Source organism: Diceros bicornis, chromosome 1 (assembly GCF_020826845.1).
Source record: "Diceros bicornis minor isolate mBicDic1 chromosome 1, mDicBic1.mat.cur, whole genome shotgun sequence".
NCBI lineage: Eukaryota > Metazoa > Chordata > Mammalia > Perissodactyla > Rhinocerotidae > Diceros > Diceros bicornis.
Window position 1 is genome coordinate 1,447,825 of NC_080740.1, and position 27,418 is coordinate 1,475,242.

Genomic DNA, 27,418 nt, shown 5'->3' on the forward strand with positions numbered 1-27,418 from the left:
AGGGCAGGAGAGAAAAATCGAGGGACGAATTTAGTGTCTGTGCAGGGGACAGTTGGCTCCCTCTACCCCCCAATCAGATTATTAGATAGATGGGTGTTAACCTTGAGGCAAAAAATTAGAGGATTCTTCTCGTAAAAAAAAGATGGAATAAACGGTTTCGGCTCACTTAGAGGAGCTGGTGTGGGCAATGGCACCCCAAAACAAAGAACCCTCAAGAACTGGCCATCTTATGCTCGAGGAACATCCCAGTGAGCTGCCAGTGCTGGCTCTGTCTCCACAGGGCGCTTGAAATCACCTTCTGAGCATTTCTCTGACAGTTCGGGCTTCTCCAAGGCACATCTTGGCTCCCTGATCTGTTCTCTGTGAAGTGAAGGGCTAAGGTTCAAGTCACACTCATGTGGCTTTTAATTACGTTTTTCAACCATAATTTTGACCAAACAGCTTTTACATTGCCTAATTCTTAAACATGAATTGAAAACCGAGGATCAGTATACATTTGAGGAAAGCTGGTAATGTGAAAAATAAACACCAAGGTAAATGGTAACAGCCTTGGAGGAAACAGATGACTCAGGAGACAGACGAACTTAAACACTGGCACTGATCAAGTTAATTCCTACATAGGGACCCTCAAAATGGTGACCGCCCCGGGAGCCCAGCCAGGTCACAATCTAAACCTAAGTCAGCCAGAATGTACAGGAAACACCTGTCAAGGTATCCTAACGATAAATAAATGGCAAGCAATAGGACATATTGGGGTATGTGAGGAAGCCATTTGGTGTAAAACTAATTTGGCCTGACCTTGTTTTTCCAGAAAGTCCTGCTGTGGCTGTTGAGCATGCATTGTACATCCACTTTAAGCATTTACTATGTCCCAAAGACAAGAACAATGCCCTAAAGATAAAGTAACTTCCCCACATCGGCATTTCCTTAAGGACAAGCATCTCTTCCTAGGCTAGGGATTGATTGCTGACCTGCTGTGACCACCACCTCGAGACCACCGACCTGCTACCTGCCGTATCCATTAACTGCAGTGTGAAATCCTGTGCCAGCAAAGCATCTTGTGACAATTGTAAAAGGGACATTCCTAATATATGTGAAGTATGCTCTTTTTTCCAAGACGGTATATAACCACGCTGTGCACCCCAGCTCTTTGGTGCCCTTCCTTCCTTGAGGAAGGAAGGCCCCGGGCTAGTCCTCAGATCTGGCTCATAATAAACTCACCCCAATTTTGATTTATAAATTGGTTATGGATTATTGGCGTCGACACTAACGTACACCCATCAGAATCCTCCGACTCCGTGTAGCTAGCTCCCCAACCCCAGAGAGCAGGACCTGCCAGCTCTATAAGGAAACCCCGACCTCCTGGCCGACCCCGCCCTGTACCTCTGCCCTTGCCTCCGTCCCTGAGGACAGGGCTCCACCACCGGGAGGCTCTGCAGCCCGTCCGGGGCTGTCTTCCCTTGATGAAGGACATCAAACTCAGTACTAAACTGTTTTAGTTTTGTCATCTGACAGATCATAGGAGAGATTCAGAAAGATTGTGTTGGCTAAAAAAAACTACTCATCATGAAAATAAGGGACAGTCAGAGAACAAGAGCGAGTTGTGGGAAATCGGAAGTATAATTGCTGAGGTGAAGAATTACCAGTGGAGAGACGGAAGATGGTGGAGAGGAATCTCCCAGAAAGTCCAGCAGCGCACTGAGAGAGAATGTGTGAGGGAAAGACGGGAACTCAGGGGATCCGTCACACGTCCATCTGAACAACGGGAACACCAGAAGAGGGATATGAGCAGAGCAGACGTAGGAAATTGTCAAAGAAGTTACGGAAGATAATTCCCAGGGCCGCAGGGAGACCCAGGGCTCAGACGGAAGAAGCCCTGTGTGCGCGCACAAGAGATGCAGGAAGACCCACACCTACACACAGTGCTGCGCAATTTTACAGCCGCAAGGATGAAAAAGAAAATCCTGCAAGATACCAGAAAGATAGAAACTGTCGGCATCAAAGAAGTAAGACTTAATCTAGCACCATAACCATTAACCAACGTTAGCACGCCATCTGGAATAGTTACTTCCTGTCGTGGGCCTCGGTGGGTTTTGTTATTCCTTTTGGGTCCTGTTGACTCAGTACCCTAGAGCTTTGACTGGTGACTTCTCAGTAAACTGTGCAACCCATTTTGAGTTTTAGTTCCTCAAATATCTTCTCATTACTTCCCAGCAAAGACAAACGTAGCATTTGAACCAAAGCTGCACGTCCTGCTTCCATCTGACCGGGACTCTGGACAGACCTCCAGGTAAGTAAATCGCCGTCTCTGGCAAAGAAAGCTGCTTTTCTTGCACGCCCCCCACACCTGGCCTCACTTCTCTTGTTCCTGCTCGTCTCTTTGGAGGCGCTGGGCTCGCGCAGACTTGGGTTTGAACCTCAGCCCCTCAACAGCTGCCTCCTGGCACTCTTAGCCTGGTCGTCAAAGAACATGAACCTGGGGAGGGCCTGGGAGGTCTCTCCTCCGGAGATGGCCTTGGGGCCAGCAGAGCTGCCCGCCGAACTTTGCTGTGTAAGCACCGGGTTGATTCCCGCTGGTCTGCTGCAACCCCACGCTGGTTTATCTCCAGGGAGGCCGGGAGCCAGGGTGCTTCTGTCAGCCGAACCAGAATGAAATGCTAACTGGAGACTGAGGTAACTCTGTGCTGGGTCTGAGACGGACCAGGGGGCAGCCTGCATCCGCCTGTTTCTGTCTTTGAGACAGGTCATGCAGCCTGGTTTTGGCCATGTGACCAGAGGGGTATAAGAGACCCCTCCTCAGATGAGATCGTGGTTTCCTGGAGACCAAGGGCCCCCACACATACCTAGGCAGTTCGTTACCTAAATGCAGCACACCCTGTGCAACGGACAGAGGCCCTCAGAGACTGGGCCTGGAATCAGACCTCTCTGAGGCTTGCCTGGTTTTCATTTTGCGCCTTTTCCTTTGCTTTTATTCAAGTCTCATGTAAGTACCCCAAGTGGAGTCTTGTTAGTGTTTCCAATTATCCAGCCCTGTCTAAGAGCCGAAGATGACACTGAGGGGGTCACCGAAACAGTGTTTTACTCTCTCATTTAAGTGATGGCTAAGGCTTTGCTTGGGAGAAAGATTTAGAACCACGGGTGCCAGGCTGGCTGCTGAGGCAGCCCTGGTTTGAATTAGCTCAAGGACTGTAGCTATTGATGAGAGGAGAAGCACAGCAATGGGATCTGAAGGTGGCAGCTCCAGTGCCAGAGGAAAGAGCTCTAACAGCTGTAAAAAATAGCTCTAAAAGCTGTTTAAATAGCTTTAAATGGGTTAAAATAGAAATTCAGGCAGAGGGGAAGTCAGCCAAGAGTACTTTGCCTTAGCTGGTTCGGACTGCTTTGGCAGAAATGAAAGTAACAGAGAGCCCTGGGCTCCGAGTCCACCAAGCTGCGCCCTGTGGAGTCAGAGCCAGCACTGGCAGCTCACTGGGATGTTCCTCAAGCATAAGATGGCCAGTTCTTGAGGGTTCTTTGTTTTGGGGTGCCATTGCCCACACCAGCTCCTCTAAGTGAGCTGAAACCGTTCCTGTAACAGGAAGGAACACGATGCCCAAGGGGAGCTGGGCAGGTATTTCTTTTGGTTGGAACGTGACCCTCATCCGATAGTCAACCACCAAGGAGACTCCACAGGGAGAGGGCATCAAGAGAACTGAAACAAAGGAGCTATTCGGTCAAAGAGCTGAGTAACCTGGGGGACTGAGAGCGCCTCCCGGGGAACCGCTGCAGAACGGGTTCACGCATCAGCAACGGGGGCTCTTCCCTGCTTTAGGTGCTGCCAAGCGAGGGGCATGGTCTGAATCAAGGTCTTCAATTAGCTGCAACTTGCGAAGCATTGTGGGTAGATGGGCAAATTCCAAATCAGCTGTGCTGGATAAAGGTGGGGCCCAGAAAACACGCCTGTAGAGGGGAGCCGTCCGACTCCACCCGCAGGTACTGGACGGGATGCTCCTTCGAGGAGCCTGAAGTGGCGAGGACACAAGCAGGCATCTTCAGACTCCATACACGACGATACTAAGGTTCCCCTCTTTTATGCCTTGACATGAGTGAGCGCTGAGGCTGTGACTTCACGCTGACCCTGCTGTCGGGAGGGGAAGAGGCTGTCGCAGACCTACCAGCGCAGTTGCTCCGAACTGGGCTGAATGAGGCACAGAAGACCAAGATTCCTCAGAAGAAGGGAAACAGTGAGAATAGAGGGGTCGGAAAGGTCTCAGGACTAGTGAGCCAGGTGGAAATGTTCCTCACCCTGCTTTCTTTCCCTTTTCAGAAAATGGCCACCCAGGAGGAGGCCCCCAACAAGATCTCACAGTTCGATTACGCTTTGCTGCCAGAGCTCTCTGCTCTCCTGGGCATGGACGCAGTTCAATATGCAAAGGAGATAGAAGAAAAGGAGCAGGAAGACCGAGAAAAAATGCAGAAAGGCTTTAACTCACGAATGCGCAGTGAAGCAAAAAGGTTGAAGACGTTTGTGACCTACGAGTCCTACAGCTCGTGGACACCACAGGAGATGGCAGCGGCGGGGTTCTACTTCACCGGCGTAAAATCTGGGGTGCAGTGCTTCTGCTGTAGCTTAATCCTCTTTGGCGCCAGCCTCCAGAGACGCCCCATAGAAGACCACAAGAGGCTACATCCAGACTGTGAGTTCCTTTTGGGCAAAGATGTTGGTAACATCGCCAAGTATGACGTGAGAGTAAGGAATCCAGAGAAGACGCTGAGAGGAGACACAGCGAGGTACCGAGAGGAGAAGGCCAGACTCGAGTCCTTCCAGAGCTGGCCATTTTATGCCCAAGGGACAGCCCCAAGGGAGCTCTCAGCAGCTGGCTTTGTCTTCACAGGTACTTCATTTGAAAGGATTTTCTGAAGTATTTCTCTAGAGTTTTAAGTTTAGTATTTCAGTTGCAACGTTTCGTGAATCTTTCCTCACTTGTTCAATGTGTTATATTAGGTACAAGGTCTATTTTATTAAAATTCAACTGCATTAATCTTACTTTAGCTTTATTTTATGTTTAGTACAGTGTGTTAATTTGCCAAATATATATAAAATAATAAAGTTACTTTTCCTTAAATTTGGACCTTGCACAAATCACGAGGTCAACCTGACCCCAGTCTCCACCCCACCCACCCTCCTCTTGCTGCTCTTACGTGATATTTCTTCAGTTCTTTTAATTGCGGCAACATGGGAGGGGTTTTTGTTTGCTCGCTTGTTTTAATCTCAAGGCTAACTCTAATGTACAGGGCAAATCGCACGTTGTCTGGATTGTCATCCATGCCACAAACATTCCGACAGACGTGACCGAGGATTGTTGTCACAGCAGCTACCATTCCGAGTACCCGCTTGATGCTGGCTCAGAATAGGCACTAATGCCAATCCCACAACCTTGCCCCTCCCCCCATTTCACAGTTGAGTCATTGAGGCTCAAAGAGTTTAGGAAATGTGCCTGAGTTTCCACAGAAGTTTCACAGCAAACTACCAGTTTGGCTGGTAGTTTGGTCCCTGACCAGGTTTCCCTCACGGGAGCTGGGGTTTCTCTGCCTCCCTCAACTTGGGCCCTGAGAGCTCTAACAGCCAACACCAGCCCTCGGAGGGGCCGAAGACTGAGTTCAGCAGCTTTGGCTTCTGTCCAAGGAGTACGGCTGTGGGGGTGGGGAGTGCCAGGCTTAGAAAGTGGTCCTTTAGGGCAGCGGGTCTGTGGATGGGGATTCGGCCAGACAAGAGAGTGTGTGGATGGACACGGGAGCACATCTCATCTGTGCACAGAGCGGGCAGCTCCAGACAGAGCCTCCAGACCCGCCGCATGCGCTGCCAGGCATCTCAGTGTTCCCTTCGTGTGCAGGTGTACGGGACAGCGTGCAGTGCTTTTCCTGTGGTGGGTGTTTAGGAAACTGGGAAGAAGGAGATGATCCTTGGAAGGAACACGCCAAGTGGTTCCCCAAGTAAGTAGATAAATATTTTTTGCTTGTAATTGTCTTTTTTTGTTAAGGAAAAAACTCAACTAAAGACAAGAGTCACTCTCCCAGAGTAGCACCTTTCCCCACCCCAAATTGGAATAGTCCAGAATTTATTCAAGTAAATGAGGGGCAGGAAGAGAAATCCTCTACCCTCTCTGGGGTCCTTCTTGCTGGCCTAAGAATTAAACTGACATGAGACAGAATAACAGGAGAAAATCAAACAAAGCTTGGTAACATGTATACACGGGAGAAACCCAGGAAACTGGGTAACTCAGCATTCTGGCTGAGGTTGTCATCTTAAATAGCATTTTCAGCTAAAGACGAAGGAGGATGCTGGGGGTAGTGGTTTGGAACTTCAAAGGGGAGGAAGGTAATTCACATGGAGATGGAAAAGCGAATGTTTGGTAAACGGAACTTTGATAAAGATGGGCTCAGCAAGGACCCTCCCAGTCTATTGATACCCAGAGTTATCCACGGTGATGGCCTGTCCTGGGGACAGGCCTTCTTAGGCAGTTAGTTGTGGGGGAGGTCAAAGTTTCTTTCAGAGTCTTCTGTTCTTGAAAATAATCATGTGTTTCTATGGTGTCATTGAACCTTTCTCTACTTCCTGTATTCCCTGTGACCTGACAGTTTGATCTAGCAGTATGATCAGGCTCATTTCTATTTCTGTAACAAATCTTTGTCATATACCTACTACATGCAAAGAAACTGCTAGTTGGATCACAGGTCAACAAAACAACTGGGTGGTTATTTACGTTTATGGGTCATCTCGTATGTGGACAGTCACGCTCACAAAAACAGAAGGATGTCTGTTATACATGAAGTGAACAATGCAATGTGCAAAATAATGTGTAGTATAAACCTTTAAAAATGTTTAGAACCACTCAACCTGTATACGGACTTGTTTGAAAACGTATTTAAAAAGTGACAAGAAGATCTAAACCAAACAATAGAGATCTCTGATTTGGGTTTGTCAGGAGATGAGGGGCGGCGGACTTGCACGTTTTCCTTTGTTCACTCCTATCTTGTTTAAGTTTTTATAAATGAATGTGTATTACTTTAGTCATTGAAAAGAAAGAGAGTGAGGAGGGTGGGAGGGAGGAACCAACAAAGAGGGAGAGGAGAAAGGAAGGGGAAGCGTGAGAGGGCGAGGGCGAGCTCCTCCTGACAAGCAGATGAGACAATTATAAGGATGCACAAAGCCAGATTGTTAAATATTTTGAATGTCTCTCTGGCTCCTTGACCAACCAGAATAGACCCCAGCCATTCATAGTGTTGTCACCTCCCCGTATGGGTACGTAACCGATGAGCAGGAGCCCTGGCTCAGTATTCATGGCTCTTGGACACCTGTCTCTGCTCAGGCTTCATGTACACTCAGGGCCACATGCTCAGTGTCTCGGGGTTACACACTGGGCACCGTTCACATAGGCCACCATGTGACTGGCACCAGCTGGAGCTGCACATCCTCCTGGAGTGGCTTGGGCACACCTTCTCTGACAAGGGCTGAGGGAAAGGTAAGATGCACAGGAGAGAAGGGGAACCAGCTCAGAGTGGGAAGGAGCTAAGGCCTACAGGTACAGAGAAGGGCAGGGCAGAGTACAGATGCTGAGGAGATGTACAGAGCCGCATCCTAAGTATCAGACCCAGACAGGTTACTGGACGTCTCTGAGTCTCGGATGTAAAATGCGGGTGGTAAGATACAGCTCATGGGTGGTTGTTAGGCTTATAAATAAAGCATATGGAGCAAATGCCTTATAAAAACCACACGTGTTAGTGAAGATGGCTGTTTGACCTTTCATCTGTTGGTCATGGTGAGCTCACGGTGAGCCCATCCATCTCAGAGCTGGAATTAGGACTCAGAACCCCGAGGTTCCTCTTGCTTGCTCTCTCCTGAGCTGCGTGGGTTTCAATGTCACAGACTGGTTGTGCTGCTGCTTTTCTAAACTATGGACAAAGTGTCTGATACACTCTTACACTTTCTAAAACGTGGTACTCAATAAATGTAAGTCGATTTTATTGTAGTTTTTTAAGAAAGTCCCGCGTACTGAGTGCTTACTCCGTAAGCACGTGGGCAGGGCTTCGCCCCTCCGTCTGGTGCTCGGTGGGTAACTACAGACTCAGGGAAATCCCTGAAGATCTGGACACCTGGAACCTGGGGACCCCGGCTGCCCCACACAGTGGCCCGGGAGCAGTATATGAATCACCCAGTGGAGTTCATTTTCCTATGTGATGACAAGAGAACATCGGCAAGACTGGTCACACTCCGTTAGCGGCAGAACTGGGACTAACATTCTGGCCTCTTGACTCCCAGCCCACTTATTACAACACCACCACTAGAAAGGAGCCTTTAATTTGAATTAGAGGGATTTCTTAAAGTTAATCTAAAAATTGCTGCTGTTTCGTGGAAAGGAATGTGTCTAGTTTGGGGTTTTGTTTTGTTTTGTTTTTTGGTGAGGAAGATTGTCCCTGAGCTAACATCTGTGCCAGTCTTCCTCTCTTTTGTGTGTGGGACACTGTCACAGCATGGCTTGATGAGCAGTGTGTAGGTCCACGCCCAGGGTCCAAACCTGTGAACCCTGTGGTCGCCGAAGCAGAGCATGCGAACTTAACTGCTATGCCACCGGGCCGGCCCTGGAATGTGTTTTTTTAAATGGTATTCAATACGCTTTTTAAAAAAAATTCAAAATTAATTTCATTTTTTTCTTTAAGGAGTGGTGATGTATTTTGGTCAGCAGATGAAATACTATTATTTTTTATATAGTTCGCCTTACTGCCAGTAACTTTCATATAACCACGGAAACTAGATTTAGTCACCATAGTTTAATTTAACAGACAAGCAAAAAACTCCAGCTGATTTTACTGTAAATCAGTCTGTTTGTATCAAATATTTTGTTTCACGAGAAAAGATAATCTGAATATTTAATTTTAAATTATTCTACATGTTGGCACCAACAGAAATAAAGAATAATTATATGAGAATAATGATGATTCTCATAAATAAGTTTTGGGGTAAACTTTTTGACAGTTTTTATTGAAGTATAAAATTCACCAATTTTAAGTATTCAATTCAGTTGTTTTAACAAACGTTCATTGTGTAACCATCATCGTAATAACAGAGATATAGGACATCTCTATCATAGTATCGGGGTCAATTTTAATTATTTTTATTAATTATAGGTGTGAATTTCTTCAAAGTAAGAAATCCTCAGAGGAAATCGCCCAGTATATTCAAAGCTACAAGGGATTTGTTGGCGTCACGGTAATTTGTAACGGCACATTTTTCCTCTGGTTGGCTTGATTACCTCATAACCCATACCCGGATGGTGGGGGCATTCTTTCCCATGGGCTCTCCTTCTCCGTCCCTTCCTTCGTTTCCCCACCCCTCATCTGGCAGAGTGGAGAAAACCGCCTTCTCTTGCTGAACTAGAACCCTCAGAATTGCTTTCTCTAGGCCAGCATTTTGATTGGTCGTCTGCCTCCCTGACAGTCTTCCTCTTTGACTGAGGCCACCTGCCCAGCTTCCCTTGGCTGCCCTTCTGAAAGCCTGCTGAGATGTTGGGACCAGGCACCATCACCAGGCTCCTACCTCTCACTTTATGCTCTGCAGTAAGGATGCCCTTGTGGCAGGTGACGGGAAACCCAACCCAAAATGGCTTGAGTGAAAAACAGAATTCATTGGCTAACATGACTCAGAAGATGAGAATCTTGCAGAGAACCTGGCCTGAACGTTGGAGAGGAGTGTTTTCTCAGAAAGGAATCGGGGGATTGTCAGAGAAGGGGCAGTTGCTCAACACCTAACCAGCAGGCTCCATCCAGCTTCCTTCCTCCGTCTCCTCCTTCCCCCCGCTCCCCGTCCTTCCTCCATCTCCTCCTCCCCGCCAGTCCTTCCTCTGTCTGATCCTTCCCACTCAGTCCAAGGGCATCTATGCTGTCTCAATGGAGCTCCACTTCTGAGCTGCATCTCCAGGAAAAGTGACCTGAGAAGGCTTCCTGTTGGGTACAAAGAAACAGTCACAGGGGGAGTTTTTTGTTTTTTTTTTTCCACTGCATAAAAAAATTCCAAGATTAATAGAAATAAGATGGTTATCCAGCGACCCTGCCACTCAAGCCAATGAAACTCTTCACTTCTGGGGAGAAGTTCTTTCAGTTTTTATTCATGGGTAGGTGTCTGCTCCAAGTCAAACAGGCAATAACTTGCATTTTCATTTCCTTCAGGGAGAACATTTTGTGAATTCCTGGGTCAAGAGGGACGTACCTATGGCATCAGGTAAAGACTCAGACGTGCTCCAAGGTCTTGGCTTGTTTCTTCCTTCACTTTTTTTTTTGTCCTCATTTTTTTTTAAACCTTTCCATTTTCCTCCTCATTTTATGGTGCCATAAATCATTTTTTAAAATAAAACATTTTCACAAGAGATTTCTGGTCTTCTAGAATGACTTAGTTTTCCAGCATAAATGAGCATAGGGAAATATGGCAGAGTTGGGTCCTTGACTGACACTTCCCTTAAAACAGAATTTCTGGGACCAGCCCCGGTGCCTGGTGGTTAAGTTCAGCACTCTCCACTTTGGCAGCCCAGGTTCGGTTCCCTGGTGCTGACCTACACTACTCTGCTAGAGGCCGTGCTGTGCTGGCAGCCCACATACTAAACAATAGAGGCAGACTGGCACAGATGTTAGCTCAGGGTGAATCTTCCTCAGGAAAAAACATATTCTGGACAAAATGGTTTTGAAAACATTCCTAAATGGATTAGTGTCTGTTGAGAAATTAAGTGTGAGATAATAGGAAAAATATGTATTGGTCTCTGCCCCGGTTCCTGGCACAGGGCTCCTGGAACCCTCGTAAATTCCTAAGTGAGAAGAGCACCAGGAGCATCTTTCGGTCTATTGAGGCGACTCTGGGTGGCTCCTGGATGGGGCTTTCTCCAGAGACACTAAGCCATGATCAGTAGCTTGGAATTGTCAGCCCCACCTCCAACCTCCAGAGAGGGGAGGGGGCTAGAAATGGAGTTAATAATTGATCAGACCTACATGAGGAAGCCTCCGTAAAATCCCAGTAGTAGGAGGTCCAGAGAGCTTCCAGGTGGGTGACCACGTCCACACTAGGAGGGTGACGCCCCCCAACTCCACGGGGATGGAATCTCCTGTGCTCGAGACCCTCCCAGACCCCACCCTGTGCATCTCTTCATCAGGCTGTGCATCTGTATCCTCATCATATCCTTGAATAAACTGGTAAACATAAATAAGTGTTTCTCTGAGTTCTGTGAGCCACTCTAGTAAACGAAGTGGGATGGGAGCAGTGCTGTGGGACAAAGCCCTTAACCTGTGGCAGCTGACGCTATCTCAGCGTAGGCAGTGTCGGAATCAAGTTAAATTGTAGGACACCCAGCTGGTGTCAGAGACTTGCTTGGTGTTCTGGGGGAAACTCCCACACAGCTGGTGTCAGAAGTGTTGTGAGTGTGGTAGTGGTGTGGGAGTAAAGGAGACACACAGGAAAGGATTGAGGTTTTTCCAACCCATTAAGTAATATTCATATTAAAAATGAAGTGACAGCAGGAATCCTGGGGTTAAGGGGAACAGTGATGCCCACTTTCTTCTTAAGGAAATTTGCAGAACCAAGTTAACATAAGTTTTCAAGTCCTCACATGGTGCAGAAGATGGGAACCAAACCCAGGGCCAGCACCCATGGGAAGTCTAACAGAGACCACTCTATAGAGTGGACACCCTAAAGGGGAGAAATAAATCTGCCTGCTCTTAAGGGAGATACAAGGAAATTGCCTTTCTTCAATCCTGACACTAACTTGGGGAGGAGGGGACTCTCTAGCTTTTCCTTGTTTTATTCTGTTACTAGACGATGAAGAGAGAATTTTAAAATGCTTTATTGTAGAGAATTTTGAACATACACAGAAATAAGACAATAGTGTACACCCAGCATATACCCATCACTCTGCTCCAACAGTTTGCTTGTGGTCAATCTTGCTTCGTCTAGACACCTTTTGTCTTTTCCCTCCTGCAATTATGTTGAACCGAACTCCACATATCACACCGTTCCATCCGTGAATAGGAGGGGAGGACTTGAACACTGATGCTTTCTGGTCTCACCATATGCCTTTTATTCAAGCTTATTGCAGTAACAGCATCTTTGCGAATGAAGAACTACGGCTGGACTCTTTTAAGAATTGGCCTCATGCCTCCCCCGTGGGAGTCGCAGCTCTGGCCAAGGCAGGCTTTTCCTACACAGGTGAGTCAGCAGTGGCGCCAAGCTCTTGCCTGGCTCCCCTTTTAATCCCCACATCCTCCTCATGATGCTGGGCCTGTGTTTATCTACACTCAACAACCTCCACTCTTTTAATCATTCCTTGTGTACCCTTTTCCTCGCTGAATCATAAATCTCTCTCAGTTCCACACCTCCCTTAGGCAGAGAAGCTCCAAACTTGAAACCTTAAGGTCTGGACCAACAGTGAATACAGGTATTCTGTTTGGGATGATTATCATGTCTTTTACATTCTACACCTTACTCCCTGCATCCCTGAAAACTGTCACATGACCCCTCTGCTTCTATCTCCTTCACCAGAGCTTAGTAGTCAGATGACCATACTTAGCTATAAGAGGAGCTGGGACTTTTCATCTTTTTCCTGGGCGGCAACGTGCCCAGCTAAAAATTGAGGTTTCTGTTGGTATGGAAGAATGAGAGACACTGGGACTTTGGATAGCAGTCTGTGCCACACTCCCCTTGGAAGAGAAAGTCAAGAAATTCTTCTTTGATTCCTCAGCATGTAGAATCTTCCGTCAGTTCATAGTATTCTCTCTTTAACTGCTGGTCATCAGGAAGTTCCCCCCTGTAATCTGGGATGGACTGGTTCCTCTCAGCTAAATCTCTGCCCAAGGTACAAAAAGGTGATCAGAGGAAGGATGCTTCCTTCCTAGGGACCCTGTGGCCTTCTTCAGACCAGACACATGCACTGAGTTACAGTGGAGGTCCACACAGATCTCGTACTGAGAGGTCAAGTAGACCTCACAAATACCACAGAACAGTGCAGAGCAGGAGAATGTGGTCACTTTATCCAACAGACATCATCCCATTGGCACAAAAAGTCTTCTTGCCTCACAGTCTTATGCATTTGGAAAGACAGTGTTCCACCCTCCATCCCTCCTCTCTCTATTCTGTCTTCTTCTTGCCAGCCTTCCTCAAGGACCCTCTGTCCAGTGTCCTCACCCTCTTCCTTTCTGAACCTCTACCTCTCCCCACAAATCCTAGTCTTCTGACCCTTTTAGGGTCTTTTAAGTTCCAGAACCTCGTATTTTCATCCGGACACAAAAGGAGATCTTCCTCTGCCTTAGCTTTGTGGTGTGTACAGGGGTCTGAGAGTGGAAGATGCTCCATTTCTAGAAATGATGTTCCATTTCTAGTTCGATCCTTTGGTCAATCCAAATGCTAATTTCCTTCCGAAGAAATACAGTCTCACAAGGAGACTTGATCTTGCTTCTAGTGGAATAAACCTGGCAATTATGTAGTAAGAGGCATTTGAGTCTTCATGAACTTACTTACATAATGGCTGCTACGTTTGCTCATGTTTTTTTTTTCCTGAGCTCCAAATATATTCTTTCTGATTTGTTCATTAAACAAATACTCACCGAGTGCCTCATGGGTGCCAGGACTCTTCTAGGTCCATAAGATTCATGAGTGAGCAGAACAGACAGACATCTCTTCCTCACGGAGCTTCAGTTCCACATTCTGACTTGCAGCTCTCTCGCTCCCGAGAAGGAGGGAACATAGAGAGGGCGTTCATCACAGTGCGAGGTACAAGGCACAATGACTATTTGCTCATCACCCCACTGGTGAGAGAAGAGTCCTATATAGAACATTGCCTCACTGGTGACCCAAGTTGTGACTTTGTCACAAAATCTGATTAGAAATGCAAGTTGGGTTTTGCTAATAAAGGCCTGTGATTATTATCTGTGTGACTTAACATATACACACGCCAGTGGCACTGATCTAATTTCCTTCCTTCCAGGAATAAAGGACGTGGTCCAGTGCTTTTCCTGTGGAGGATGTTTGGAGAACTGGAAGGAGGGTGATGACCCATTAGAAGATCACACCAAATATTTTCCCAAGTGCGTGGAATGAAGCTTTAGAGTTTGAATTTGGATGTACTTGAACAATTTACCCTCATTTTCTCCTCTGATTAAGTCTTTGTGTCCCCTCTGATTCACGCTGTGAGGGGGGAGGCTCTCTCTCTCTCTTACGCTTTGCTCTCATCATAGGTGTCCTGTAGTTGGTCAGTCAGCATTTTTACCTGTTGACATCGTCATGACAGCATACATTCTGTGCAGAGCTGAACCTTGTAGTAAATTATGGTTCATTGTCCCTCCTTGTACAACTTGTAATTCTTTTAGGAAGTAATAATTGTCTCATTAGTATGTTTGCTTAGCTTCGTGGTTTTTGAGGTGAAATTCACACATTAACCATTTTAAAGTGCACAATTCAGTGGTATCGAGCACATTCACAATGTTGTGCAGCCACCCGCTTCCTCCATCTAATTCCAAAACATTTCCATCATCCCAAAAGAAAACTCTGTACCCATTAAGTAGTCACTCCTCATCTCCAACCCCACCCCACCCCCTTAGAGCTATTGATCTGCTTTCCATCTCTATGGATTTACCTGTACTGGATATTTCATACAAATGGAAGCACATATTACGACATTTGTGTCTGGCTTCTGTCACTTAGCATAGTGTTTTGAGGTTCATCCGTATTGTAGCATGTACCAGTACTTAATTCTTTTTTTGTGGCTGAGTAATTTCAATTTCATTTCAATTTCTCCACATCTTCACCAACACTTATTTTCCTTTTCCTTTTTTTTAATTATAGCCATTTGCTTAGTTTTTTATGTATTTAGTGCCAGTTCATCTTCAAATTCTCCCAGTTCTCCCAATTCTTCAATTTTCCAAATGTTTAAATCTCTTGTCCAGTCATTCAGACCTACAAGATATCCGAGCATTTTCATTTTCTTGAAGGAGTCTGTCCTGCAGTCTTCTGACCTGTTCCAAGATGAACAACTTGTCCCGTAGTCATCTGAGGATCCTGGGATCTGTCTTCACAGTCATCCTAGGGGTTCCCATTGCCTCTCTCTTGTGTTGTAGCTCCTGTTTCTGGTACCTAATGTCATCCTTTTCTTGGTTTATTCATTCATTTTGTGGAACACTCCTCCATAGTTCCCTGGGAAAGATTGCATAAGAGATGCATGTTTTTAGCTTGCATATAATGCATATACCCTAACATATATATATATATATATATTTCACACTTGTTTGGTAGTTCAGCTAGGTATAGAATTCTAGGTTGGAAGTCATCCTAATTCTAACCTATAGAGGCATTGCTGCATTTTCTAATAGCTTTCAGTGTGGCTGTTGAGAAGTTCCACGCCTTTCTGATACTTAATCCTTTGATCGCAAACTACTTTGACCCCCTCTGAAAGCTTCTAGGATTTTGTTTGTTTCCAGTGTTCTAAAAATTCATGAAGAAATAGCTATTTCTTTAATATTTCTTTTCTATGACTCTTAAAACATTTTTTGGCTTATTTATTTTTCACCCACCAAACTCTGCAGAAATGTTCAATTGCAAGAAGGAATTTGTTGTTTTCACTTTGTAATTAGTATGAGTTTTTCCAGAAATAAATATTAATACATACAGATCTTAATGTGAATACTTGCATCTAATTCTAAGATTCTGGAGAGGATGCTGCTTTGAAGGTTTTTTTTTTTTTTTTTAAGATTTTATTTATTTATTTATTTTTCCCCCAAAGCCCCAGTAGATAGTTGTATGTCATAGCTGCACATCCCTCCAGCCGCTGCATGTGGGACGCAGCCCCAGCATGGCCGGAGAAGCAGTGCGTCGGTGTGCTCCCAGGATCCGAACCCGGGCCACCAGCAGCAGAGCAGGCGCACTCAACCACTAAGCCACGGGGCCGGCCCTCTTTGAAGGTATTTTGACAGAAGTAGTTGCTTTTTTTCTTATTTGGATTTAGTATTTACTAAATTATTGAGAACAGTGGGGATAGTCTTCTTTACTCTTGGACAGATAAGTCAGGATGCAGGCTAATTTTATTTAGAACTCTTTCTAGAATCTATCATCTCCCTTTTTGTGTAGGTTTTTACTCTTCCTCTGCCTCCTTTTTTATTTTATTTTATTTTTTTTGTGAGGAAGATCAGCCCTGAGCTAACATCTGTGCTAATCCTCCTCTTTTTGCTGAGGAAGACCGGCTCTGAGCTAACATCTATTGCCAATCCTCCTCCTTTTTTTCCCCAAAGCCCCAGTAGATAGCTGTATGTCATAGCTGCACATCCTTCTAGTTGCTGTATGTGGGACGCGGCCTCAGCATGGCCAGAGAAGCGGTGCGTTGGTGCACGCCCGGGATCCGAACCCGGGCCGCCAGTAGCAGAGCTCGCGCACTTCACCGCTAAGCCACGGGGCCGGCCCTCTGCCACCTTTTTTAAATTGCAAACTAGGATGCCTCTAAACGAGCACCTAAAATACCTATGTGTGATGTAAAGGACAATGATAAACCAATGAACCCACAGCTAGAGTTAAGAAGTTGAATATTACCAGTGCTTTAGAAGGCCACATGTGTCCCCCACCCCAATTCCAATTACGTCCTTGTCCCTCCAATACAGAGGTAAACGTGATCCCGAATTTGGGGTTAATTCTTCCTTTGCTTCTCTTTATGGTTTTACCAACTACGTATGTATCCTTCAACATATTTACATTTGCTTCTTCTTGAAGTTCAAATAAATGGGAGCATCCTGCACAGTTCTTCTGTGATTGCCTCATTTTGCTCCACATCGTTTTTGAGATTCATCCATAATTATATGTAAAGTTGTAGTTCATTGTTTTCACTGCTATATAATTATTTTATGAATAAATAATAATTTATCCATTCTATTCTTGATTCAACATCTGGGTGGCTTTCAGAGTGTTACAAATTCAAAAAATGCCACTATGAACATTCTTGTACACATTTCTCAGTGCTCATGTGGGTTTCTCTAGGATACACAAGAAACCGTGGGATTGCAGAGTCACAGGGTTTGCACATATTCAACTTTACTAGATGATACAAAACTTTTTTCAAAGTGGTTTTACTGATTTACATTCCCATTAGCATGGATGGGTTCCCATTGGTCTGCTTCCTCACTAACTTGGTATTGCCCAAATTTTCCTATTTGTCACTCTAATTACTAATAACGTTGAGCATATTTTCATATTTTCCTATACAATTTCCTTGTTCTTTTTCTTCATGAGCATGTTTGGCTATTCTTTTCCCTTTGCTCTTTTGTATCCAGAGAATATGTGAAATATCCCTTTTTATTCCTCATAGTATTATTTATTCTTAAATCTTTATCTGATATTAATATAGCCACTCCAGCTTTTCTAGAATTAGTTTTTACATGGTATGTTTTTTTTGAAATCGTTTTACTTTTAATCTATGACTTTATATTTAAAATGAGTTTCTTGTAGGCAACATAGTTGGTCTTGCTTTTTTTTTTTTTTTGTGAAGAGGATTAGCCCTGAGCTAACATCCGATGCCAATCCTCCCCGTTTTTTTGAGGAAGAGTGGCCCTGGGCTAACATCCGTGCCCATCTTCCTCTGCTTTATATGGGACACCACCACAGCATGGCTTAGCAAGCTGTGCGTTGGTGCGCACCCGGGATCCGAACCTGCGAACCCCGGGCCAGCGAAGCGGAGCACAAGCACTTAACCGCTTGTGCCACCGGGCCGGCCCCCGTCTTGCTTTTTTAACAGTCGGACAATACCTGCTTATAATGGGAACGTTTAGAACATTTACATTTAATGTCGTTATTGATTTGGTTGGATTTGAATCTACTATTTTGCTATTTGTTTTCTCTTTATCCCATCTCTTCTTTGATTCTTCTTTTCCTGACTTCTTTGGGTACTTTTTAGTATTCCATTTTATCTCTAATGTTGGCTTATTAGTCGTATATCTTTATTTTGTCTTTTTAGAACCTGCCCTAGAATTTACAATATGCATGTTTAACATCACAGTCATCTTCAAATAGTGTTACCACACTTGACATAGGTCTGAGCCATGTAACAGTGACGCCTATCTCTCGCTGCCTATCCTTTGTGCAATTATTGTCATTTATTTTCTTCCACATATATTATAAATCTCACAATATAGTGTTACATCTTTGCTTTAAACAATTATCCTTTAAATACATTTTAAAAAGAGACAAAAATGTCTTTTATATTTACCCACTTGGTTACCATCCCTGGCATTCTTCATTCCTTTGGGTAGAACCAAGTTTCCATCTGTTATCATTTTCCTTTTAACTGAAGAACTTCCTTTGTGTAGTGAAGGTCTGCTAACTGTACTAACTGTACAGGCAACTAACTGTATTGGCTTTGTTAGTATGAAAAAGTCTATATTTTACCTTCCTTCAAAGTCCTTTTCCTTGATAGGTCTGCCTGTGTAGCAACCGTGGACAGAAACGTTCCAAGTCCTACTTGCTGTTTCCCTGTGGCTACCTCCTATTCCTGGACTTGTCTCCAAGCCGTCTAGAAACATAAAAATGGAGTGTCCTCTTGCCTTATCTCCTGCTGTCCTGTGATCCTGCAGCATGAAAATGCACCCAAGACAGTTGGTTGTTCCTAGTTTTCCCATTTACCTACTCACATTTATCCTTCCCATTTCTTCAAGTTCATCATGTGGGGAGAGCTCTCTAGAATTTTCTCCCTTGGTTCTTCGGGCAGACATCATACCTGAGTTTAGATGTCTTGGTTTCATGATGTCTGGTAAATAGTTTTCAGAGAATATGTTTGTGGCCATTGTTTAGTTTTCGTATTGATGGAGTTTTTTGGTTTTTTTTTTTTTGAATAAGCTTTTATTTGGGAACAATTTTAGATTTAGAGAAAAGGTACAAAGATAATGCAGAGAATTCCTATATCTGCACACCCAATTTCCCCTCATACCAACATCTTACATTACATGTGACATTTGTCAAAATTAAGAAACCAACATTGGCGCATTACTGTCAATGCCAGACTTTAGTTGGATTTCACCAGTTTTTCTATTAATATCCCTTTTTTGTTCCAGAATCCATAGATGGAATTTCTTCTCTATTTCTGATTCTTTAGGTTCATTTTAGTTAGTTTCATGGATGAGTGTTAAATAGGCACTCATTCCACCACATTTGCTGGTTATCCCCACCGTTGCTTTATAAACCATTTACGTTTCTGTCGCTGAGAGCCACAGTCTAAATGTCCTGTTTGACGACGACGCTGACAGAATCACTGGAAATGTTAATTTCATACTAGTTTTTGCCATTAAAACTCTAATAGTGCTTTTAAAAACCTAATACAGATGCTTAATTGCATACAAATGTTTTTATAACTTTTAACTTTTGTGCTTAGTTGTCAGTTTCTCCAAAATATGAAGTCCTCTGTAGAAGTGATTCCAGACCTTCAGAGCCATGGTGAATTTTCTGAATTAACGGTAATGAACAACACTACCTTGTTTATTTTAGCAGTACATGATCATGTGATTAAAAACTGTTTTTGAACAGGAATTGCTCATTGTAAATAAGTAAGTAAATACATAAATTCTACCAATATCTATTAAGCACCTATCACGTGCTAAGTGTGGATAAGGATAATAAACCAGTAAGACATGATACCCAGCTCCATGAAACGTAGAGTCAGGCCTTCCTACTTTGGGGTCCAGACTCTTAGACTTAGTGCTGATTAGCATCCAGGCTACCTGGAGTCCACCTGTGATCTGCATCTGGAAGACAGTGTGGTCTGACTTGCTACTTGGCCTTTCCCAGGGCTGGGAAGGTATTTGTCTTATAAAAAGTAAATGACAAACCAAATCATAACCCAGGTAATAGGTTGACCCCTTTAAACTGAGAAATCCTACACAGTTCTCTGGGACATAAGCCACTATCAATTTCACACACACACGCACACACATACCTTATTTGAGGCTGTATGTTAGGTACATTATGTTTGCCATCCCATAAAAAGAAAACAAAGTAATTTGCTATTCACTTGATTCATCTTTTATATTCGTGAATTGAAAAATGAACTTAAAAAAAAAGTGTGGGGATATATAAATAGCTTATTTTTTAAGGATGAAACATAACCTTCCTACATCCTAGGTATGTGATATTAAAAATGTTAATAACTAAGGTCAGAAGCTGCACCTAATGACTTTTGGAGGGTCCGCCTTGCTCTAGACGCTGTGATTCTGCTTACCTGGACTAATCCCTGCTTGACTGGCCCATGGAATGTAGCGTACGTGACCCCTGGGAGTGCGCGCCCAGAGGGGTTTGCAGGTCATTTACTGTTTCCTATTTGTGGCGCTCCTCTTGGCGTAAATGTTTGAGGGTGGGCTGTGTTTAGAGGTTGTTTGGTCCCTGATTGTAACATGATGTCCCACTCTCTTACACAAATCTTGGTTTAATAGAGGATTTTATTTTCAAAGGAAACCACATGTGAAAGCAATCTTGAAGATTCGGCAGCAGTTAGTCCTACAGCGCCAGGTAAGGATTTTGAAGTAGCACATGGGATGATACGTATGTGTGCATCTGTTTGTATGGAGGGAATCTAAAAGCAAGAGTATTTGTAGCTGTGCCTCCTTTCTTCTCTCCACAGAGATGGCCCAGGGTGAAGCCCAGTGGTTTCAGGAGGCAAAGGGTCTGAGTGAGCGACTGAGAAAAGCCTACACCAGTGCCCGTTTCTGCCACATGTCTTTGCTTGAGGTCTCTTCCTGCCAAATCACTGACCAGTTGCTGGGTTGTGATCTGTCCCTTGCTTCAAAACCCATCAGCAGTCCTGTGCAAGAGCCTGTGGTGTTGCCTGAGGTCTTTGCCAACTTGAACTCTGTCATGTGTGTGAAGGGGGAAGCTGGTAGTGGAAAGACGGTCCTCCTGAAGCAAATAGCTCTTCTCTGGGCATCAGGATGCTGCCCCTTGTTAAACAGGTTCCAGCTGGTCTTCTGTCTCTCCCTTAGCTCTACCAGACTGGACCAGGGGCTAGCCAACATCATCTGTGAGCAACTCCTAGAGACAGAAGGCCCTGTCACTGAAGTGTGCCTGAGGAACATCATCCAGCAGTTAAAGAACCAGGTGTTATTCCTTCTGGATGACTACAAAGAAATGTGCTCGATCCCCCAAGTCATAGCAAAACTGATTCAAAGAAACCACTCCTCAAGAGTCTGCTTATTGATTGCTGCCCGCACAAGCAGGGCCAGGGACATCCACCGATACCTACACACGATTCTAGAGATCAAAGGGTTTCCCTTCTATAATACCATCTATATACTACGGAAGCTCTTTTCACACAATATGGCCCCCCTGCGGAAGTTTATGGTTCACTTTGGAAGGAACAAAGGTTTGCAGGGAATTCAGAAAACTCCCCTCTTTGTAGCAGCAGTCTGTGCTAATTGGTCTCGGTATCCTTTAGACCGGTCCTTTGATGATGTGGCTGTTTTCAAGTCCTACGTGGAATGCCTTTTCTTAAAGTACAAAACCACAGCTGAACTTCTCAAAGCAACTGTGTCCTCCTGCGGTGAGCTGGCCTTGAAAGGATTTTTTTCATCTCGATTTGAGTTTCACGATGATGACCTTGTAGAAGCTGGGGTTGATGAAGACGAGGACCTAGCCATGTGCCTGATGAGCAAACTCACAGCGCAGAGACTGAGGCCAGTCTATCAGTTTTTAAGTCCTGCGTTCCAAGAATTTCTTGCTGGGATGAGGCTGGCTGAACTCTTGGATTCAGATAGGCAAGAAGATCAAGATTTGGGACTTCATTATCTGAAACAAGTGAACTCGTCCTTGATGGCTGTAATTCCCTATAACAATTTTTTGAACTACGTCTCCTGCCACGCTTCAACCAAGGCGGGGCCAAAAGTTGTATCTCATTTGCTTCATTTGGTGGATAGTAAAGAGTCATTGGAGAACATCTCTGAAAATGATGACTACCTGAAGCACCGTCCAGAAATTTCAGTGGAGATGGAATTTCTCAGGGGCTTGTGGCAACTTTGTCCACAAAGTTACTTTTCGTTGGTTTCAGAACATTTACTGGCTCTTGCTGTAAAAATTGCTTATCAAAGCAATACTGTTGCTGCATGTTCTCCATTTATTTTGGGATTCCTTCAAGGGAGAACCCTGAAATTAGAAGTACTTAAGTTACGGTATTTTTTTGACCACCCGGAAAGCCTATTATTGTTGAAGAGCATCCAGGTCTTGATACAAGGAAAGAAGGCCACGAGACTAGATTTTTCAGTCCTGGAAACTTGTTTGGACAAATCACAGGCACCAACTATAGATCAGGACTATGCTTCTGCCTTTGAACCGATGAATAAATGGGAGCAGAATTTAGCTGAAAAAGAGGAAGACGTGGCGAGTTTTCTGAATAAGCAACTCAGTGCACCGCCGGACATCAGCACTGGCTACTGGACACTTTCTCCAAAGCAGTACAAGATTCCCCTTCTGGAAGTCCATGTGACTCATACTGATGCTGTGGGCCAGGAGATGCTCAGGGTTCTAATGGCAGTTTTCTCAGCTTCACAGCATATCAGACTCCACTTAGAGGACAGCAGGGGCTTTATGGAAAGCATCCGCCCAGCCCTTGAGCAGTATAAGGCCTCCTTCACCAAGTGCTCCATAAGCAAATCTGAGCTGAGTGCGGGAGAACAGGAGTTGCTCCTCACCCTGTCTTCCCTGGAATCTCTTGAAGTCTCAGGGACGACCCACATGCAAGGTACACCTGAGTGTAGTTTAGACGGCTATTCTGATACAGAATCTTACTTTCTCACTCTTAGTTGTTTTGTTTTTTTTTTTAATTTTATTTATTTTTCCCCCAAAGCCCCAGTAGATGGTTGCATGTCACAGCTGCACATCCTTCTAGTTGCTGTATGTGGGACGGGCCTCAGCATGGCCGGAGAAGCGGTGCGTCGGTGCGCGCCCGGGATCCGAACCCGGGCCGCCAGCAGCAGAGCGCGCACACGTAACCGCTAAGCCACGGGGCCAGCCCACACTCTTAGTTTTAAGAGGATGAAAACTTCTGAAAGCATGAGACCATTAATGCTTGCTGATAGAATAGACACAAGATAAACCTTCAGGGGCCAGCCTGGTGGTGCAGCGGGTAGATTCGCACGCTCTGCTTCCGCGGCCCGAGGTTCGCTGGGTCAGATCCCGGGCGCAGGCTGATGCACCGCTTGTCAAGCCATGCTGTGGCGGCGTCCCATATAAAGTAGAGGAAGTTGGGCATGGATGTTAGCTCAGGGCCAGTCTTCCTCAGCAAAAAAAAAAAAAAAAAGAGGATTAGCAACAGATGTTAGCTCAGGGCTAATCTTCCTCACACACAAAAAATAAATTAATAAAATAAAATAAACTTTCACTGATGTATTTTTGTCAGTAGTATGAATTAGTGAAAGGCCTCTGAATAATAGAATGGTTTTCAAATAACTCAGATAAAATTAATAAAATATTAACTAATGAAGCCTCTTAATAAACACACAAATTACTTGTTATTAGTAAAAGAATGATCTATGTGTAAGACGATACTTGAGAATTACTCTCCCTCTACCTGCTTAATGGAAGAAAGGACTCGTACTCTCTGGGAAGTACATACATGGGAGATAATCTCTCCCATTTATTTGTGTCTCCTTTTACTTCTCTGAGCAACGTTTGAAGTTTTCAGTGTAGACTTTATATATCTTTCATTTAACTTATTCCTAGGTACTTGTGGGGTTTTTTTGTTGTTTTTTGTGAGGAAGATTAGCCCTGGGCTAACATCCGTGCCCATCTTCCTCTACTTTGTATGGGACGCCGCCACAGCATGGCTCAACAAGCCGTGCGTAGGTCCGCGCCCAAGATCCGAATCGGTGAAGCCTGGGCTGCCAAAGAAGAGCACACGAACTTAACCGCTACACCACTGGGCCGGCCCCGGTGCTTCTGGTTTTTTGATACTTTTGTAAATAGTATTTAAATTTTTTTCACTTTCTGATTGTTGTAAGTGGGGCCTGGGTTTTTGCAGCGTGTTATGTGCCTGGTATGCTTTGCTTTATGTAGATCTTTCTTGAAGGTCAGTGAGCGTTTTTTAGATCTGTGGGTGGATATTTATCATCAAATTTAGAAAAATTGCACTCATTTTTTTCAAATACTTTTTTTATTATGGTAAAATATACATAAAAATTACCCTTTAACCCTTTTTAAGTGTACAATTTAGAGGAATTAAGTACATTTACAATGTTGTGCAACCATCAACACTATCCATTTCTAGAACCTTTTCATCATCCCAAAGAGAAACTCTGTACCTATTAAACAATAACTCCTCCTTCCTCTCCCCAGTGCTGATAACGTCTAATCTACTTTCTGTCTCTGTGAATTGGTCTATTCTAGATATTTCATGTGAGTGGAATCATATAATATTTGTCCTTTTGTGTCTGGCTTATTTCACTTGGCACAATGTTTTCAAGGTTCATCCATGTTGTAGCGTGTGCCAGAACTCCATTCCTTTTATAGCTGAATAATATTTCATTGTCTGTATATATCACGTTTTGTTGATCCATTTATCTATTGATGGACACTTGCATTGTTTCTTCTGGCTGCTGTGAATAATGCTGCTGTGAACATGGGTGTACGAACACCTCTTGGAGACCCTGCTTGCAATTCTTTTGGATATATACCCAGAAGTAGAATTGTATTAATAACAGTATTCTATTAATTGTAGTAAATATATTTTAATTTTTGAGGAATCTCCAAACAGTTTTCCACATTGGCTGTACCATTTTACATTCCCACCAGCAATGTACAAGGGCTCCAATTTCTCTACGTCTTCCTCAACACTTGTTGTTTTATAATGATAAAGTCATCCTAGTTGGTGTGAAGTGGTGTCTCATGGTAATTTTGATTTGCCCTAACGACAATGATGCTGAACGTCTTTCCATGTGCTTACTGGCTGTTTGCATGTCTTCTTCAGAGACATGTCTATTAAGTCCTTTGCCCATTTTTAAAATTGTGTTGTCTTTTTGTTTTGAGTTGTAGGAGTTATTTGTATTCTCCTCCAATATTCTGGATATTAAATCCTTATTGGACATATGGTTTGAAAATATTTTCTCCTATTAGGTAGATTGTTCACTGCCTCGATAATGTCCTTTGATGAACAAAAGTTTTAAATTTTGATGACGTCTGATTTATCTATTTTTTCTTTTTTGCTAGTGCTTTTGGTAACATATCTAAGAATCCATTGTCAAATCCAAGGTCGTGAAGACTTACCCCTATGTTTTCTTCTAAGAGTTGTATGTTTTTAGCTCTCATATTGAGGCTGTTGGTCCATTTTGAGTTAATTTTGTATATGTTGGTGGGAGGTAGAGGTCTAGCTTCATTCTTTTGCACGTGGACATCCAGTCGTCTCAGCGCCATTGGTTAAGGAGATGTCTTGTTTACTTTTGTGACTCCAGACAGTAGCAAGGGCTTCCCATATAGGAGATAAACAGTAAATGCTGCAAAAAGCAGTATCTTTATATGTGTACTTTCTAAAAAAGAATGTTTTAAGTCTGTGAAAGGTTTTCATATGAAAATAGCTTGATGAATCAAAAGACAGTTTCAAATTTTCCGTTTGGAACCATTACCTTAATAATAGGGAAACGTGTGTTGCTTTCCAGATCACCTCTTTCCTAGTTTGGACAAGTTCCTGTGCCTAAAAGAGCTGTCTGTGAATCTGGATGGTAAAGAAAATGTTTTTTCAGTCATTCCTGAAGACTTCCTAAATCTCCACCGTATGGAGAAATTATTGATCCGTATTTCAGCTGAGCGTGGTCCTTCCAAACTAGGTAAGCATGGCACTTTGATTCACTTGTTTTTACACCCCTTGAAAAAGCTGCTTGGCCAATGATTTATTTAAGAGTTAAAGCGTCTCTGGATATGAGGAGGTCGCCAGTATCCGTGGTAAACTGTGGGAACAGCGCGCCTTCTCATTAGAGAAGCAGAGAGCTGTTTGTAGCTACTGAGCCCTTATTACCTGCTAGGAATTGTTCTAAGCACTTGACAAATATCGACTTGTGTAATCCTCATACCCATTCTGTGAGGAAAGGTGCCGTTGTTGTTATTCTCATTTTACAGCTGGGGAAAGTGAGGTATCAAGAGGTTGAGTACTTTGCTCAAGGTCACCCAGCTAAGGAAGTGGTAAATCTGCACCTCAGACACAGGAATTCCGACTGCTGAGTCTGAGCTCTGAACCACTGGTATACTGCCTCTCCAAACAGTTTGTAGAGTTCTTTTCTTCTGCTTTTGTTCAAGTTGCCGTTACATTGCAACTTACAGATCTGCCAGATCAGGGGAGGAATCTGCTGATCGGCAGCAATCGGAAGCATCTTCCTGTTTCTCGCCAGCCTGTCCTCACGGTTGATGGACAACCTGTGCAGCCATCTTTCTTAAGTACATCATTTAGCAAAATGACTTGGGCTTCATCAATTCCTTGGTTTAGTACAGACCGAGGAAATGTAAGTCTCCATGGAATTGACCTGCAGTTGTACACAAACAAATCCAGGAAGCTGAAGCTGGAAGTGGTCGTTTTCTTACATTTGTCAGCAATTGTTGCATTAGTTTAGGTTTTGCTTCAGCGTTGTCATTGCTTTTAGGTGCCTTTGTATAGTATTCCTATTGTGCAAATGTCATGTGCGCACTTAGAGACATTAGGATGTCAAAGCTGAAAGTGACCTTACTGAGTCAATGCCCTCATTTTACGGCAGAGAAAACTGATCCCCAGAGAGGGTCAGCAACTGTGCGTCCAGGTTCACACAGTTTCTAGTTAGTTGCAGAACCTGAACCTAAGCCAAAGTGGCCTGATTCTTAAATCATGACATCGTGGTGCTTCCTTTTAATTCAGTGTTGTTGAAACAAAATACAAATTATAGGGCTAATTCTGACAGAAATTTGCAATCTTCTCTAATTTCTGAAATCTTTGATATTTTACAGTCAAATTAATTCAGAATTCTCCAGACCTTCATGTTTTCCACCTGCAATGTAATTTCTTTTCGGATTTTGAATCTCTCATGACTGCACTAGCTTCTTGCAAGAAACTCAAAGAAATTAAGCTTTCTGGAAAATTTTTTAAAGCCATCCCATTTGGTAAGAGCTATAATTGTAAAATTTTGGTTTAAGATGATTCTGTGGACACAGAGTCATTTTAAGTACTTTTTAAAAACAGCCAAATTTTAAACGTGCAATTGATGTCAAAGAACAAAACTGTTGTAATAGATAGCTGATCTTAAATGAATGCTCAAACAATAAGGTGTATTTGTTTCTAGAAGTTTAAACATTTCTAGTTAGAATTATTTTCTGAGCAAAGATTTGTTTTATCTACTTAGTCATACTAATTAATTCAATGTGATTATGTTGATTTCTATCACT

The 27,418-nt window shown here is 43.8% G+C and overlaps 1 protein-coding gene across 5 annotated transcripts in view; it reads left to right on the plus strand.

The window, feature by feature from the left end:
* Positions 1–235: 235 nt before the first annotated feature.
* Positions 236–27,418, plus strand: part of NAIP (NLR family apoptosis inhibitory protein) — a 35,264-nt gene continuing 8,081 nt past the window's right edge. For 2 of the 5 annotated variants that reach the window (XM_058557308.1, XM_058557221.1), the window contains exons 1-12: positions 236–2,290; positions 4,307–4,874; positions 5,874–5,973; positions 9,166–9,247; positions 10,204–10,255; positions 12,104–12,223; positions 13,998–14,097; positions 19,413–19,494; positions 20,485–20,542; positions 20,655–22,763; positions 25,672–25,839; positions 26,984–27,136. In XM_058557308.1, the coding sequence (XP_058413291.1) occupies positions 4,310–4,874; positions 5,874–5,973; positions 9,166–9,247; positions 10,204–10,255; positions 12,104–12,223; positions 13,998–14,097; positions 19,413–19,494; positions 20,485–20,542; positions 20,655–22,763; positions 25,672–25,839; positions 26,984–27,136 (3,589 nt within the window). In that variant the 5' untranslated portion in view covers positions 236–2,290; positions 4,307–4,309. Of the gene's footprint in view, positions 2,291–4,306; positions 4,875–5,873; positions 5,974–9,165; positions 9,248–10,203; positions 10,256–12,103; positions 12,224–13,997; positions 14,098–19,412; positions 19,495–20,484; positions 20,543–20,654; positions 22,764–25,671; positions 25,840–26,305; positions 26,509–26,983; positions 27,137–27,418 lie in introns of those variants that run through there. The other 3 variants (XM_058557382.1, XM_058557131.1, XM_058557425.1) reach the window with 3 other exon arrangements.